The 16839-nt window shown below is 33.7% G+C and overlaps 3 protein-coding genes across 3 annotated transcripts; 2 read left to right on the top strand and 1 right to left on the bottom strand.

Annotated features, from left to right (window-relative positions):
* The first annotated feature begins 2567 nt into the window (after positions 1–2567).
* LOC114186584 lies at positions 2568–5570 on the top strand. Its single transcript, XM_028074537.1, has 2 exons — positions 2568–3748; positions 4990–5570. The coding sequence occupies exons 1-2, from the start codon at positions 3030–3032 to the stop codon at positions 5207–5209; spliced, it is 939 nt and encodes a 312-aa protein (XP_027930338.1). The 5' UTR covers positions 2568–3029; the 3' UTR covers positions 5210–5570.
* Positions 5571–7180: 1610 nt separating this feature from the next.
* LOC114187323 (pentatricopeptide repeat-containing protein DOT4, chloroplastic) lies at positions 7181–10539 on the top strand. Its single transcript, XM_028075544.1, has one exon. It carries the CDS (start codon positions 7221–7223, stop codon positions 9831–9833), a length of 2613 nt encoding a protein of 870 aa, XP_027931345.1. The 5' UTR covers positions 7181–7220; the 3' UTR covers positions 9834–10539.
* Positions 10540–15002: 4463 nt separating this feature from the next.
* On the bottom strand, positions 15003–16839 carry LOC114186682 (receptor-like protein 51). The gene has a single exon (XM_028074659.1). It carries the CDS (start codon positions 16578–16580, stop codon positions 15270–15272), a length of 1311 nt encoding a protein of 436 aa, XP_027930460.1. The 5' UTR covers positions 16581–16839; the 3' UTR covers positions 15003–15269.

Below are 16839 nucleotides of genomic sequence, written 5' to 3'. Positions count from 1 at the left end.
TTTTTTTTTGAAAGGTATGGTTTGTTGTTAATGTTGACAATGTTTATAATATAATTTATTTTCAAAAAGTCACATTGTATTAGAAATCATCTTAATGACAGTAATTTATAGAAAAAAGTGACTCAGTGTATCTCGTTTCATATATATCGCATCCAAGTCTTGTTCAATAAGAAGATAAAAAATAAAATAAAAATTCAAGCATCTTAAGAATATATAATTTAAATGCTATAAAGTACATATTTTAGTGTTTGTCTTCCATAAAAATAAATAAATAAGGATCCATAATCACAAATAAATAAAAAGTGTCTAATAAGTTGTATTGTGTTATCTTATTACTAAATCAAATTCGTTAATAATTTGTAAACATGTCATATGATAATTTGTTATATATTTTTTTTCAGAAGTATGGATAACTTAGAGAATTAAAATATTTTATTTGAAAATTATTTTATATAAAAGAATAATTATGAGTTGTTGAATTTTTTTCAAAGAGCTTATTAAGAAAATATAATATCAATAAAATTTGAATCAAACTTATTTAAGAGATTTAATAACTTTTAATAAAAAAAACTTTAAAACGAATGAATTTATAAATTTTCTCTTTTATATGTTATTTGATTTTTTTATTTATTTAATGCATGATTTAAACTTACATTTTGTTGAATTCGTAATAGTTATATACCTTGATAAATTTTTAATAAAAATAAATTTCAATAGAATTAAATCAAAGTTTAACCATGACAAACTTAAACACCTTAGTTAATAATATACGTTCAACCTCTCATCTAAACTCAATCGAAATGAACTCTAAGCACCTTAAATAACAATGGCATTGCAAAAATCAACTATACACAATAGTCTTGAATTTTAATTGAAAAACCACCAAGAGGTAAAGGGGCAAAATACTCCAATTCACTGTCTTTTCGTTCATCGAAGGGTATATATAAGCAAAACAAACATGTTTAATGTACTAAATACTTTATATGCAGTAGTGGATCCCTTCCATACATTTTTATTATTTAATTACATTTTAAATAAATAAATAAAAGTCACGAATGACATTAAATTAATATAAATTTAACTTTTATACCAATACAGACTTTATAATTTAACATTTTTCTATCAAGCTAAAATAAAAATGGCAAACAAAAGTAAGGAGAGTTAGTGAAAATTTTTCTATTTTCAATAATTAAAGTGAAGTCACTCAGGAGAAAGAGGATATAAACCACAAACTAATTGACACAGATTAAAAAAAAAATTTGCAACTCAAAAATGCATTGTAATTTACATGAATGACAAAGTGTGAAGTTCATTACTTGGCAAACTAATAACAACAAATACACACAAGAGAAGCAGAAGAAGAAGCAAATGCACAAAAGAACAAATGAACAACAAATGCGCAATGACAAAAAAAAAAATAACACAAACGACAAATTGACAACATACACAAATAAAGGGAAGACATTAATGGATAATTATAGTTGTCATTGAGCGAAGAGATTGATGGCCAGTAGTTAAAAACTGGATGAATCCAAAAACTGCTTTCTTGTCTGTTAGTTAATTTCTTAACAAAGTTTTCTTTCACAAATTTTTGACAATAATCACATGATAGTATTTCATTAAATAAAAAGAAAGTTTGCTGTGACTTAAAAAAAATATTTGATGTGATTTGAAAAAAAATAAAAATTTTGTCAAAAAGTATTAAAGTACTAGTTAATTACGTAATTCCTATTACCACAACTTTTTAAGGTCCATGCAAATTTCTTGCACATCACCACCCTTTTCTGGTTGGAGGTTCTGGTTTGTGCCACCATACACACACCCACTTCCCCGTACAGCCACTGCTCATTAATTATATTCAGTTTCAGATAACACTGAACGAGGAATTCATGCAATAAATAATAGGAAATGACCTTTTTTTTTTATACAGTGTAGTGTAATAAATAAATCTTATCTTTGTATCATCTACTCATCTCTATCTATCTTTTCATCTCTCCATGTTCGATCAAATTATTTTTGGAATTTTAGCACTTTTCATGGTAAAATAATTGTTTGCTGATGTGTATGACAAATTATTAATAATACATTTTCTCATGTAATCTTTTTTGGCAAATACTCTATTATTAGTCAAGACATTAAAAATGGTAAATTTCAGCAAATTTCATTTCATAACTAACCACTCTCTTGATTTGTACTTTTCTAACAATAATCATGCATTAGAAATTGAAATAACAATGATTAAAATTTATAAAAATTTTCCGGTATTTGAAATTTATCATTATTTTTAGTAGTTTTTTCTAAAGAAAAACTTTTCAATAATATTTCTCTCCTTAGCCTTCGTACATACACAATTTTGTATGTGAAAGTTGTTTTTTCTTGCTAACATGTATATTCATATTCAAATAATATATAATTATAGATATAATTAATTATACATCTAATTGGTTATTAATTTTACGGTTGCTGTTGTTATTAAATATGCGAATACAAAGTGGTCACCTTTTATTTCCTTTGTTTTGTCTACTTGCCCAATTATTCTAATGATCCAATTGCACTGAAAATTCCTTCTCTCACTGTTTTTTTTTTTTTTTCCAGTTCCTTTCTTCACTTAACCCTGCTCCTATTTTATTTCCCACTTAAAAAAAAAAAAATCATTTTTGTTCTTCAACAAAATCCATGAAGAAAGCCAGGCAGGTTTACCTGGCCTGGGTCTGTTTGAAACATCTCGGAGTTGAATTTGTTTGTGGAATTTAATGTTTGGAGGTAAACCCCATCACTTTGCGGCTATTTTGGGGACTTTGTTTTCTTGGAGAGTGAGGTCATCCATCTCAGAGTTGACACCCCAGTTTCCTTTTATTTTAAGTTGATTATTTCTTAAAATATCTGCTCGAATCAGGAAGTGGGTCATTGGAAGATATGAATTTTCCACCATCCATTTGACCACATTGTTCATCCTCTGTAATTAATAAAGGGAGCGTTTTTAGGTGGGGTTCGTACAGTGCCATTGTTTGGGAGTGAACTAACTGTCCATGGATCAAAACATAAGCGAAGAAAGAGGTGAGATACTGGGTCCGGTTCATGAAGGGGTAGATGGAAATTCGAGTCATTTGGTTGAAGGGGTAGTTATTGATGCAGTAGATGGGAACAACTTGGGTGGCAGAGTTGGTATAAGGGGAGAAGCTGCAACTTCAAGAGAGATGCGTAAGGATTTGGGATCTGAAAAGGAGCTAAAGGAGGAGCTTGAGGAAGTTAAGGGTCAGGACATGCATGGTCAAGAAAATATCAGTTATAATAAATTGCTTGGGGTTGATCAGGGAACTAGTTATAATCCAAACCATTTGGTTAATCAGGAAGTGATTGAAACTGTGGTTGTAATCGAGTCTTTTGAGACTGAGTATGTGAATGAGAATAATAGGAAGTTGGAAGCAGAAGTTAATGAATCGGGGTTGAACTTTACATCCATGAAAGTACCAGAAGGGGCGTCTGAAACTGATAAAAATTCATGTGTGATTGATATAAAATGCAGCAGCCGCAAAAAGTTTTCTGAGAATTCTGAAGGTGAACAGATTTGTAGGATTTGCCATCTGGCTTCTGTGCAACCATCGGATGAAAATGAAGCAACTGTTGGCCCTGCTGCTAGTAGTGCTATGTTTTCAGATTTGATTCAGCTTGGTTGTGCATGTAAAGATGAGCTAGGCATTGCACATGTTCATTGTGCTGAGGCGTGGTTCAAGCTTAAGGGGAACAGGTATGTTTTTGCCAAATACCAGTTTTTGATTCTAGGCTGCAGATAAACAATAACATCTGCATTTTTTGAAGTTTTTGATTTCCTAAATATGTGGGGGTTCATGGGTTTCTTTTTACTTAATTATCCAATTTGGCATAATTTCTGGAAGCAAATATTCGTCTCGCCCTTTTCGTTGGTTTATGTTTGTGCGTGCTGCAGTACCTTGATAACAAGGAAAATTAGTAATTTCAACAGTAGTATGGTGAAGGTTTTATCTTTCTTGTGTTTCCATGACTTGTCTTTTAAAATCTTGAGGTCTGTGGCATCCTTATACATGTGTTGATTGTGTTCTTAGATTAGAACTTGACTTTCCAATACCATAATTAGCATTTCTTCAAATCCTTTCTAGATTCATACCAGGGCTTAGCTTAGTGTACTGCTATTTGCTGTCGGTTGGTATTTCTTAGAAAGTGTGTTAAGCGTAAATCAATGTCATAGAACGAAATTGTAAGGGAAAGTTTGTTACCGCTTATATATCTATTATAGTCAAACATAGCTATGCAGTGCATATCAGTAGCCATCAACCAATTGGGAGTTCCTATAGCTAATGGGGTTCTACACAGCCGGTGGATTTCCACTTTTAGGTAATAATGGGTTAGAGATAAATATGATTAGCAAATTGCTTCTAGTTGTTGTAACTTGAGGTTAAATAATACCACTTTGTAAACTAGCAAGTTATTGCATTTGATCGTGATATTCATGTCGATGTCCTTGATATTTGAAAAGAAAGTCCTCTTGTAACTGTCTTGTTGAAGATTCTTTGGGATCTGATGATGTTTCTCTGTTCAGATGACATATGGGGCATGCTCTAGAAAAGTAAGTTTATACTTATATCACCACCACAAATTGAATCTTCATAGAGAAGAGCTTATTTAAACAATTTCTGAATAAAATTTATTGAAATGCAATAACAAAAGCCCTGTCTCAGTACGTTAAGTTCTCCATGTGAATTACACACTGTTGTTTTGGCTTGGTTAAAAACTAAATTGTTGGAGATATGATTATCCGTGAGGTTCCTTTGAGCAATATCTTCTAATAAAAAAAGCTTATAGAAGTTGTTATCATCCTGACCATTTTTTGTTCTATGCTAAAGTTCTACTGTATAGTGCCAAATTTGAAGATGGTCCTTTACAAGTGAGTGCCTTTTGTTATAATCCATTATCAAATAAATTATTGATATTGGCTACCATTTTTAATGACAGGTTATGTGAAATATGTAGTGAGACTGCAACAAATGTATCGGGTGTTAGTAATTACGAATTTATGGAAAAGTGGAATGAAAGAAGGTTCATGGAAGACGGTGGCAACTCATCCCGCAGGTTTGGTGGATGCTCTCCAGGACAACCATTTTGTAACTTCTTGATGGCATGCCTGGTAATAGCATTTGTTCTGTCATGGTTTTTTCGTGTAAATGTGTTCTAGCTGGTGAATCAAGCTCCAATATTACTCTTGCCTTCAATTCTTCATTCTCACTAAATATAGTGAGTGAGTGGGTTTCTGGCATACATGCTATGATGCATCACATTTTAGTGATGTTAATGCTTAACCATATGTCCTAGTTAACATAGGGTTTGTGCCATGAAGATGAGAAACTTCCGTGTGAAGAAATTACCAGCTCAAGTTGCAAATTTTGGAGAGGGTGTTGTTCTGAGGTATATATATATTACACACACAAACACGGTATTTTACATTTGGGGACAATAGATCTTATTTGTAAGAATCAAGTCAAGAATTTACTGCAAAACAAACACTTAAGTTAAAGTTATTTCCCCCTTTTCACTTATTTCACTTATTTCATTTCTTTCTGTTTTTTTTTTTTTTGGATTTATTTGGCTGTGTGTCATTCTAGTGTAGTTTCTTCAGCTATGTGCTTTATTATAAATGATCTTGATTCTCAAGTATATAACTTTTTTTCAAACTTTGAGTCTTCTTCCCAATTATTGTCATGACTATATTGCCGTTTCCTTTATAAATCAATGGTATTTAGACTGAGAAAAGTTCTGAGAAAGTTATGCGAGCAGATGATGAAAAATGTTTTATTTATTATAATATAATGCATTTACGATCATTTGATACAAAGAAAACATAAAAAAGTAAAGACATTGAGCAGGAGAAATAACAATTATACGATGTATATTTTATTTATGCTAGTATGAAATTTTTATTTTTCTTTTCTTTTTAAGTGTTCAAAATATACTTTGAGCTGCACGTTAAATAACTGAAGTTTGAAATCAATTGCTGAAAATGAAACTTATCAACAATTATTAATGTCATGAATATCCAGATAAATATCATAATTTTATCAAATTTGTGTAGTCAGTTATAACATAAATGTCTTTATCAATTTCTCGATCATTAAAAACAAAAATCTGTGTATAAGACCTCGAATCCAATTTTAGTGGTTGGAAACTATTAGACAAAATATCGCGTAACATCTTTCATGTCTTACATAACATGTAAATGAAATTCATTACATGTCTGCAATTTTTCTTGCTTTTGGTTTACTCTTTGAAAGCCTTTCTCTCCTGCATCTTCATTCTTTTTAAAATTTTTAGTCATTTAAATTGCTTTTCCACTTACATTCTTGCAATTTGTTTTCCTTTTCAAATTATGTTACTGAACTTTATTTTCAACTGCATCTTCTCCTTCAGACTTTTTTTTTTCAAGTCAAGTATTTAAATCGGGCAGTTTTTTGCTTGCACCTCCATACATTTCTTTGTGCACCGCATACAAAAAGACTTTCCATTTTGATTTCTTGAATTGTAAAATTCCAAAGTCAAATATAAATTTTGTATAAAACAATTTAGAAGTTATTTTTTACTTTTAAATTGCATAATCTAATTTTCTTTTTCTCAAAAAAAAAAATTCCGGCTTATAATGTCAAAATTGACTTTTGAACCGTATAATTCCAGTAGTCAATAGTGATTAAGAAAAAAAAAATCATGTCATTTAACTTTTGAGTTACAAAATCCGAAAACTATTTTTGACTTATGAATTATAGAATCTGAAAGTTTTCTTTAAAGAAGAAAATAATCTCTGAATTGCCTAATTCAGAAATTGTTAAGATTTTTTATATATAAAGGTAGAGGAAGAAGCAACCTTAAATTAATGCTTCTATTTTCCAGTAACTGCTATTTGCTTTCATGGTTGGCTACATTTCAAGCAATTAACATTCATTTTGCTTTATTCTTTTCCATATAATAATGATTATGAAATTTATAATAATAATAATAATAATAATAATAATAAATGCACATTTTAAAAATTAAAATAACAATATTTAATTTTAAATAGTTATTTGACACTTTTATTTCTCAGACTCATGAATTAATTCATACACTTTTCATAATGATTAAAGAATATACAGATAGATAGATAGAGATATAGATTTAAGATGATAGATTATATCTCGAAGTAGGAGGAGCGAAGAGTCATGTTGACAATGCTGAGAATCATAACCAACTTTAGCAGCTGCTCAACTTGTAGCTGTCATTCAAATGAAGCAAATTATCCCAGACCTCTGAACGGTTTCATCTTCTTCAGACAATCTTCAAGAAAATGTTTATTATCTTCAAATTTGGATGTTCCTCGTAGTACTAGGGTCGGTGTCTCTTTCATGTTGGATGAAAACGCCAAAATTAGCAAATTCTGCGAGGTGGGTGATCTTCGGAATGCCGTGGAATTGCTCAAACTGTCCCAAAATTCCGAGCTTGACTTGAACACTTACGCTTCTATCTTGCAGCTTTGTGCTGAACGTAAGCGTCTGCAAGAGGGTAAGATGGTTCATTCAATTATCTCCTCCAATGGGATACCAATTGAAGGGGTTTTGGGTCCAAAACTAGTGTTCATGTATGTGAGTTGTGGAGACTTAAGAGAAGGGAGACGGATATTCGATCATACTCTCAGTGATAACAAGGTTTTTCTGTGGAATCTTATGATGTCTGAATACGCAAAGATTGGTGATTATCGTGAAAGTATATATCTTTTTAGGAAAATGCAGAAACTGGGGATTACAGGGAATTCTTATACGTTTTCATGCATCTTAAAGTGTTTTGCTACTTTGGGAAGGGTAGGGGAGTGTAAAAGAATACATGGGTATATTTATAAACTAGGCTTTGGTTCTTATAATACTGTTGTTAACTCCTTAATTGCAACTTATTTCAAAAGTGGAGGAGTTGACACTGCACACAAGTTGTTTGATGAATTGAGTGAGAAAGATGTTGTGTCCTGGAATTCGATGATAAGTGGGTGCGTGATGAATGGTTTTTACCACAATGCACTTGATTTTTTCATCCAGATGCTTATTTTAAGGGTTGGTGTGGATTTGGCTACCTTGGTTAATGTTCTAGTAGCTTGTGCGAATGTTGGTAGTCTTTCATTTGGGAGAGCAGTTCATGGTCATGGAGTGAAAACTTGTTTTGGCAGGGAAGGTAGGTTTAACAATACCTTATTAGACATGTACTCAAAATGTGGTAATTTAAATGACGCAATTAAAGTTTTTGGGAAAATGGGTCAAACAACTGTTGTCTCTTGGACTTCATTAATTTCTGCTTATGTAAGAGAAGGTCTATATGATGATGCAATAAGATTATTCTATGAAATGGAATGCAAAGGGGTTAGTCCAGATGTTTATTCCATGACTTGTGTCCTTCATGCATGCGCCTATAGCAACTCACTGGAAAAAGGCAGAGATGTACACAATTACTTTAGAAAGAACAACGTGACCTTGAGCTTGCCCGTGTGTAATGCTCTCATGGATATGTATGCAAAATGTGGAAGCATGGAAGAAGCTTATCGAGTTTTCTCTGAAATTCCAGCGAAGGACATTGTCTCATGGAATATCATGATTGGTGGTTATTCAAAAAACTCTCTCCCTAATGAGGCTCTTAAACTTTTTTCTGAGATGCAAGAAGCATCAAGACCTGATGGCTTTACAATGGCTTGTGTTCTTCCAGCTTGTGGAAGCCTTGCTGCTCTTGACGTAGGCAGAGGGATTCATGGGTGGATATTGAGAAATGGGTACTCATCAGATTTGCATGTAGTCAATGCACTCATCGACATGTATGTAAAATGTGGGTCGCTAATTCATGCACAGTTGCTCTTCGATATGGTATCTGAGAAGGATTTGATCTCTTGGACCGTTATGATTACTGGGTATGGCATGCATGGGTTGGGAAATGAAGCAATTGCCACTTTTCAGAAGATGAGGATTGTAGGTATTAAGCCTGATGAGATTACTTTCACTTCCATACTCTATGCCTGTAGTCATTCTGGATTACTGAATGAGGGATGGGAATTTTTTAATTCCATGACTGAATGCAACATTGAGCCCAAGTTAGAGCACTACGCTTGCATGGTAGATCTCCTTTCCCGCACTGGAAATCTGTCTAAGGCGTACAACTTCATTGAGACAATGCCAATTAAACCAGATGCTACTGTTTGGGGTGCCTTGCTTTGTGGGTGTAGGATCCATCATGATGTGGAGCTAGCAGAAAAAGTGGCAGAGCATGTTTTTGAGCTAGAGCCATACAACACAGGATATTATGTTCTTCTGGCCAACGTCTATGCAGAGGCAGAAAAGTGGGAAGAAGTAAAGAAGTTACGGGAGAGGATTAGTAAGCTGGGACTAAAAAAGAGCCCAGGCTGTAGTTGGATAGAGGTCCAAGGAAAAAGTACCACCTTTGTTTCTGCAGATTCTGCACACCCTCAAGCCAAAACTATAGTCTCATTGCTGAATAATTTGAGAATAAAGATGAAGAACGAAGGTTATTCTCCAAAGATGAGGTATGCGTTGATTAATGCAGACGACACGGAGAAGGAAGCGGCTTTGTGTGGGCACAGTGAGAAGTTAGCTGTGGCTTTTGGTATATTAAATCTGTCCCCAGGCAGGACTATTAGGGTCGCCAAGAACTTACGGGTATGTGGTGATTGTCATGAGATGGTTAAGTTCATGTCCAAGACAACCAGAAGGGAGATTATCCTGAGAGATTCAAATCGGTTTCACCATTTCAAGGATGGCTTCTGTTCTTGCGGAGATTTCTGGTAAATAAATTGTTGAGGAAATTCGGTTGAGGGGAAATGATAATTATGCCATGTCAATTTACCCCTTTCACGAATGAATCTTATGCCAATCACGGTATCGGATTTGACTTGACACATTCATTGACAGAGATAGTCAATGCCAAAGCATAAGATGGATGAAGGATAGTCATAAATGCTGAATCATAAGTTTGGACTTCAAGTTTGGCAGTCAAGTTAGAGGCAATTTACGCAGTTCATATCTGTTTGAAAATACTAAATTTGTCAATCACTGTTAAGCCATCCAAATTGTTGATATGGATTTGATTTGGAACCAAATTACTGAGGGCATCAAGTTGAGCTGCAGTACGTTTTCATGGAAAATAAATTATCAGGATATTGGGATATGGGGGAAGTGGGAGCCTTGAGATTGGAATCTATGTGTGATTTCTGTCAATGTTAATCTTTATTGTCTCTCAAGAAAGGAATCGAACTAAGACTGGCCATACAAATGATATTGTATTTCTCTGTAGTTGAATGCTATTTCGATGCAAAATCTTCTCCCTTCACATCTGATGCAATTGTAAATTTCTGGATTCAAATTAGTCGCTCAAAAGGGTAAGTTGTTTAGTCACATCAAGATAAGTTGTGTAGCTTGTTAATATTCACGTTAGAAGCACCAAGGCATTATCAGTTAAGTCATGAATATTGTTAATACACTGTTAATTTTTTTTATTTACCGATTTTGGTTAACTATGGTCTATATATACTACCATATTCACTCTCATGACCTAATCAGACAAATAACGTGTTTGTCTCAAACATAGCCTTTTGATTATGGCATGTTCTATCTCCTTCCTTTCCATCAGAAGTCCTTGAACTACACAGATATTTCCTATTGAGGCTTTGCTGCAATAATAAATTGTTATCAGGCATCTAAGATGAACAAATAGTAACTACGGTTGTATAAACTATAAGATAAACCAATGAAACTGAGATCTGAAATACATCTGTGAATACAACCTAATGTTCATTTAATCAAACGAATGAATCAGGAATGCGAAATGGGTGATGCTTTTACCAGTATATATGATGGGGCAGTCTGTCCTCAAGTGGGAACATGTTTTTGTCTTCATACATAGAGACTAGCTAAGTTATATTGCTGTTGGATGTTGACAATCACGTCCATCACCATCTCGCATGTAACCTTTTGTTTTCAATGAAAGAAAAAAAAATGTAATAAATAAAGGAACTACGTAAGTGCTGCCAAAAGATTAAATGAAATCATTATCGATGACCTTCTTATATAATTACCCAAGTTTGTAGAAGATTGTAATTCTGAAAACAAGGCTGGTATGTTTATTTATTTGCATAAATCATGGTAGCTATGACAACTAATAATCAACTACCTAACAGTAGCACGGACCACAAAACTCAACCAGAGTCAGACATCACCAATCATACATTTATCATTAACAGTGGCTTATATTAATTGTGGTTAATGACGCCGTGACTTTTTTCCTTACCAATTCGAGCTTCACGTGAATTTCTGCAACAGTTCAAGGCCAATCTCGAATAGATGATATATGAACAAGTTTGTCGTCGATAACCAAATTGGAATCCACAGATTCCATGATTGAATTGGTTTCTTTCCTGTAAAAAGATTTCCATTCACATAATCCTATATAGTTCTACACATCGCTCTTTGGCAGGAATTACCTTAGATCCATACTCTGCATGTCAATATACTAGTTACTACCAGACGTCAAATGAGTAAATTGTTAGTGAAAGAGTTAGTATTTTTCACCCTCTTTTTCTCGTAAAATACATCAATCATTAGAGTTATAAATGTGAGTTTGTTTTCCTAACTCCTAAAAAATTTTAACTCTGTGATCACTGATCAATAGAAAATGGATTTTTCTCATTATCCTGTCATGTTAAAATCTTGTTTTTATCTTTCTGTGATGAATGATTTGTTACACATCGACCAGTTCAAGAACATGAAAAGAAACTTTCTTGTTAACAAGAAAAACTCCAATTTCTTTTCCTAGGATATTATACTGATACTTAACTTGTAGGTTATACCATGTTTCCAACGAGTTTGTTTGCGTGCAGTTGTTCTTGCAAGCATTATTGATAGGTTATATAATTTTGTCACATGGGTTACGATCATAGACATTAAGATATTATGGTTTTATATGATTATATGACATTTGTCTTATCCATATAAAACATTTGATACCAGTTTTACACCAAAATTTTAAGACAATTATGCTATGTGTCTTTATTCTTATATAATGTTTAACTTTGTTTATTCTATCTAATGTGAGACATTGACTCACACTTGTACTATTCCTAACAATTATAATGTTGAAATATTTTGCACGATTGACCTACGTATGAAACCTGAAGTGCAGATCAAAGGGGAACAACATAGAAATTCACGTCTATGAATGAAAGAATATGCATTACAGGCTTGTACTCGTTTGAGAGTACAAATATACGTATGGATAGTAAAATATAAATATTTAAAGGTTACACTATCACTAAAACACGTTATATGATTTCTACTTTCATTTTTATTGTTAAAATGATTCTTTCACTTCATACTATCCTTCGCATATTTTTGAGAAGGATTACAGTGTAATTTTGAAATAATATTTTTGTTACCAAATTTGAATTTAATTTGATATACGAATAGTGTAAAGGTTTAAACTCTCATTTAATAATAAAGTTTCATATAAATTGATGTAAATGTGTTTTAAAGTTAATTAGGAAATTTTGATTTTGGTTCCTATTTATTTTTAAATTTCATTCCTATAAAATTTAAAATTACTCTGTTTAATTCTTAAAATATGTGAAATTTTGTTTTAGTTTGGTAAAATATTTTTTTTTATATTTCTAAAATTTTAAATTATTACTTTATGACTTTTGTATACAATTTAAGATAGATAAATAATATTTATTTGACTTATCTTAAGGTAACGCATGTCAATATTATAGTACAATACTTAGTTTAGAAGAAAAAAATTGACATTTTGTTCATTAAATAAAGAATTGATTAGTATCGTATGATCAAAAGATGTATTCTTTAAAAAAAAGAAGAATAAAAAAGCATTTACGATAACAAAAGTAAAAATTCACTCATTTTATGTCATAAAGAACGCATATAAGCCTTAAAAATTATTTGTTTTTGTAATAACCTTGCTGAAATTCATATCCAAAGTATTTCCTAATTGGTTGATGTAAGAAATTTATAGTCTTAAAGTATACTTAACTTGTTAATACATTTTATAAAAAAAAAAAAAAAGCTTCTTAACGCATTGAAAGAAGATAGAGATGTTGAGATAAAGATAAAGTTCATTAAATGTGGAAAGTTAATTAGTATTTTAATTTTGAGTAGAATTTCCAGTGCAAATAATGTCAAAGTTTTATTGCAACAAAATAATAAAATTGAAGCATGGTTAAGTGTCCTTTGTCCAAACCATATTGAAGGAAAGTTCTAAATATTCTCATTCTCCAAAACTTTATTTTACTTTTTAAAATCGGCATCTTGATTTAATTCTTAAATTCTATTTTCATAAGCTTTTATTTCATTTAAATTAATGTTCAAAATGTATTATTTTCTACAGAGATATCATAAACTCAAACTGTATCTCAATTAGTCTTTAACAGTGTATTATGAACAAATAAACTTTAACAGTGTATTTTTTTTTTCAATTTATTTCGTAAAAAAAATGAACAAATACCCTTTTTAAACTTATTCTAGTCTCAATCATATTATGAATAATATCTCATTAATGAAATTCATAAAAGAATTTGTAATTAAATTATTTAGCCAATAAAATAAAATAATTTTAAATCAATAACCATATAATTTAAAATAAAATAAAACCTCATGAAAATTTCTTATCACTCTCTTATATTGTCCTATGAAGAATGTTTTTTAAATATGCGGTAGTAAAATAAATAAAAAATAAAAAATAAAAACCCGAAGCACGTGAGGGAGAGGGTACCTGATAAGTGGGTTATGTCATGTGGTTGATAGATACATAGATTTCTTTAAGTAAAGACAGGTTGGAAAATATTGGTAGAATATAATGGTATCTTTGGAATTTAACCACCAATCTATGCCTTTTTCTTTAAGATGACAAGTTGGATACAGATTGCAGGATAATAAAACAACTAAAATTATTTGAACTAATAGTCAGATCAAATCTTCAATTTTTCTATCCTCCAGAAAAAGCTTGTTGCGGCTCAAACATAGCAACTTCAGTCGCTGCAACATCAATAATTCTTGTGGAAATTGACAATACAATTTCACCATCTAATGTAATGAAAGATTTGAATGCACTAAATAAAACTGTTTTACAAAGCAGACTTCACCAAACAGTTTACATTTACAACAAATCCAGGAGGTCAGTGACACAAGCTTCTGACTTTACTTGTCAACTCGTGGACCTCAAAAAAATTGTGTTGAAGATTAAACTTATGTAAACAACAGAAACAAATAGTGACCCAGGACAAGGTAATGGACAATGGATCACATCACAGCCTATGATGAAACAAAAAATACAACTAAGCTAACATATGATGAAATATATAATATACTAGTAGTCCATTCTAGTATTTAGCATCACCTAACTTATGTGCAAATCAAGAAGGACAGACAGCTCATATCCAATGTTTAACAGTAACACAAACCATAAATTGAATGATATCCACAATCATACAATTTCCAATTTGGAAATAATACCACCAACCGTTATCTACTTAAGCAACTGTCCCTCTCTCCTACTCAAACTAAGCAAAAAAATTTCTCTAGTTGTGCCCACAAATAATAGAGCGTCACTGTTTTAGCCATTTGCAGAAGAACTTGAAATAAGTATCACACCATCCAGCTATTTAGCTAAATCTTCGAAAAGTTTTTGCCTCCAACTTCTACTATGCATAAACAAATGCAGAATTATTAATGCAACAAACAAATGAAAAGGCCAATTTCGAAAGCACGCAGTATAGTTACGAATCACAAGTATGAAAAACAAAGGCTTATAGCACAAGTAACACACATCTTGAAGATACCAAACCCACATGCACCATTGTCCACCTTCTACTCCAAACAACGAATAAGACGGCATCCAAAAAAAAAAATCTAGAAAGTAGCATCCCATGATAAAGAAACGCACTAAACTGCGCATGAAGTTGATTCAATGTTTCTCCTGACTCGTTTTTCCAAATATCCTCACCAAGATACAACAATTTCATTATTTTATTCTTTATCTTCAAATTTTGTTTCGGCAGTTACATATTCATTATCTTTCCTCCCCTGGATCCTACTCTGTAACCACTGTATGATAATAATTAATAAGCTAATAACACTAATAATAATAAATAAATATATCAAACAGGGTGCACTCAACTGAATTTATGAATTTCCCTAATCTAAAAATATCCAAAATTTCCTCTAACGACAGCATTTGGAGCAGAGGATTAAGAAAATAATGAGAAAGACTATGGAAGAGAGGGCAATGGCGACACCGAGAACGAACTTGTTAGGACCATGATGGTGCTCCTTCTTGTGCCTAATCCCCTCCGCATCACCGTCATCGTAATCATCGTCAGTGCTATCATCTGCGGACGAATCCTTAGAGGGCGGAGTCACCGGCATTCCGTACTTATCACAGGGAGAGATACCGAGCTTCATCTTAGAAGAAATGACGGAGTGGTTGTAGCAGAGGTTAGTGTTGCCACCAACCTTGAAGACCTCCAATCGCTTGATGAAAGTGAGGTTAAAGGGCAGAACGCCGCGGAGGTTGTTGTTGGCGAGATTCAAGTACCTGAGAGACTTCATTTGGGAAATGAACTTGGGAATGGTTCCGTTGAGTTGGTTGGAGCTCAGATCCATGTGAAGTATGCCGGGGAGGGCGGAAATGGAATCGGGGATGGAGCCTGAGAAGGAGTTGGAAGCGAGGGAGAGGTTTGTGAGGGAAATTAGGTCTCCGATGGAGGAAGGGATTTCGCCGGAGAGGGAGTTGGAGGAGAGGTTGAGAAGTTCGAGGGAGTCGAGCATGGTGATGGAGGGGGGGATGTTGCCTTTGAGGCGGTTGTTGGAGAAATCTATGAAAGTGAGGTTGGAGTGGAGGTGGCCGGGGAGGGATCCGGTGAGGTTGGCGCCGGAGATGGTCAGGGTTTTGAGCTTGGTCATGTGGGCGAGGATGACGAAGGGGCCGGAGGCTTTGATTTGGACGCCGGAGACAGTGAGGGAGGTGAGGTTCTGGAGCTGGGAGAGCCAGACGCCGGAGATGTGGCGGAAGCTGTTGACGGAGGAGAAGGAGGTGAGGGAGTAGGCGAGTTCCGGGGGGAGACGAACGGGGGAGAGGGGGCAGTTGAGGAGGGAGAGGGAGCGGAGGGTGGAGAGGGACTTGAGGGCGGTGAAGGAGAGGGAGAGGTAGGAGGAGCAGTTGGCGAGGCGGAGGGAGATGAGGTGGCGGAAGGGTTTGGCGGAGTCGCAGATGGTGGCATTGTGGAAGGAGGGTTGGGCGCAGGGGTCTCTTGAGGTTGGTATGTTGAGGGATTCTAGGGCTATCGCTTGCTTTGGGTCAAGGGTGGAGGTGGTGGATGTGGAAGGTGATGATGGAGATGATGTGGGGGATGGGGCTGGAGGGTCAGGGAGAGAGACAGATGTGACAATGGGGGTGGAGAGCAGGAGAAGGAGGAGGACGACAATGAGAGCAGGTGAAAGAGCTCGCGGCGGCGGCGGTGGCGGTGGTTTCATGGTGGTGGTTTGTCAGGAACACATGAGATTATGAGAATGAAGAAGTCTCAAGTGTGGGAACTCTGAAGTGAGTGAGAAAGAGCAGAAAACAGAGGTAACATGTAGCTATAGTATATAATAAAAGTTCCCCTAACTAAAAAAGAAACTTTGTTGAAAACAAAAAATTACTCTATTATTAGAAAGAAATTAGTTTTCCACCGTAGCTGAAAGATATGTTTAAAATAAATCAATGAAAAGATAGATATAGCACAATTAATAA

The sequence above is a fragment of the Vigna unguiculata genome, chromosome 6, assembly GCF_004118075.2.
Source record: "Vigna unguiculata cultivar IT97K-499-35 chromosome 6, ASM411807v1, whole genome shotgun sequence".
In the NCBI taxonomy this organism is placed as follows: Eukaryota; Viridiplantae; Streptophyta; class Magnoliopsida; order Fabales; family Fabaceae; genus Vigna; species Vigna unguiculata.
The sequence above is the reverse complement of the archived record's forward strand: the minus strand, read 5'-3'. Positions and strand labels throughout refer to the sequence as shown.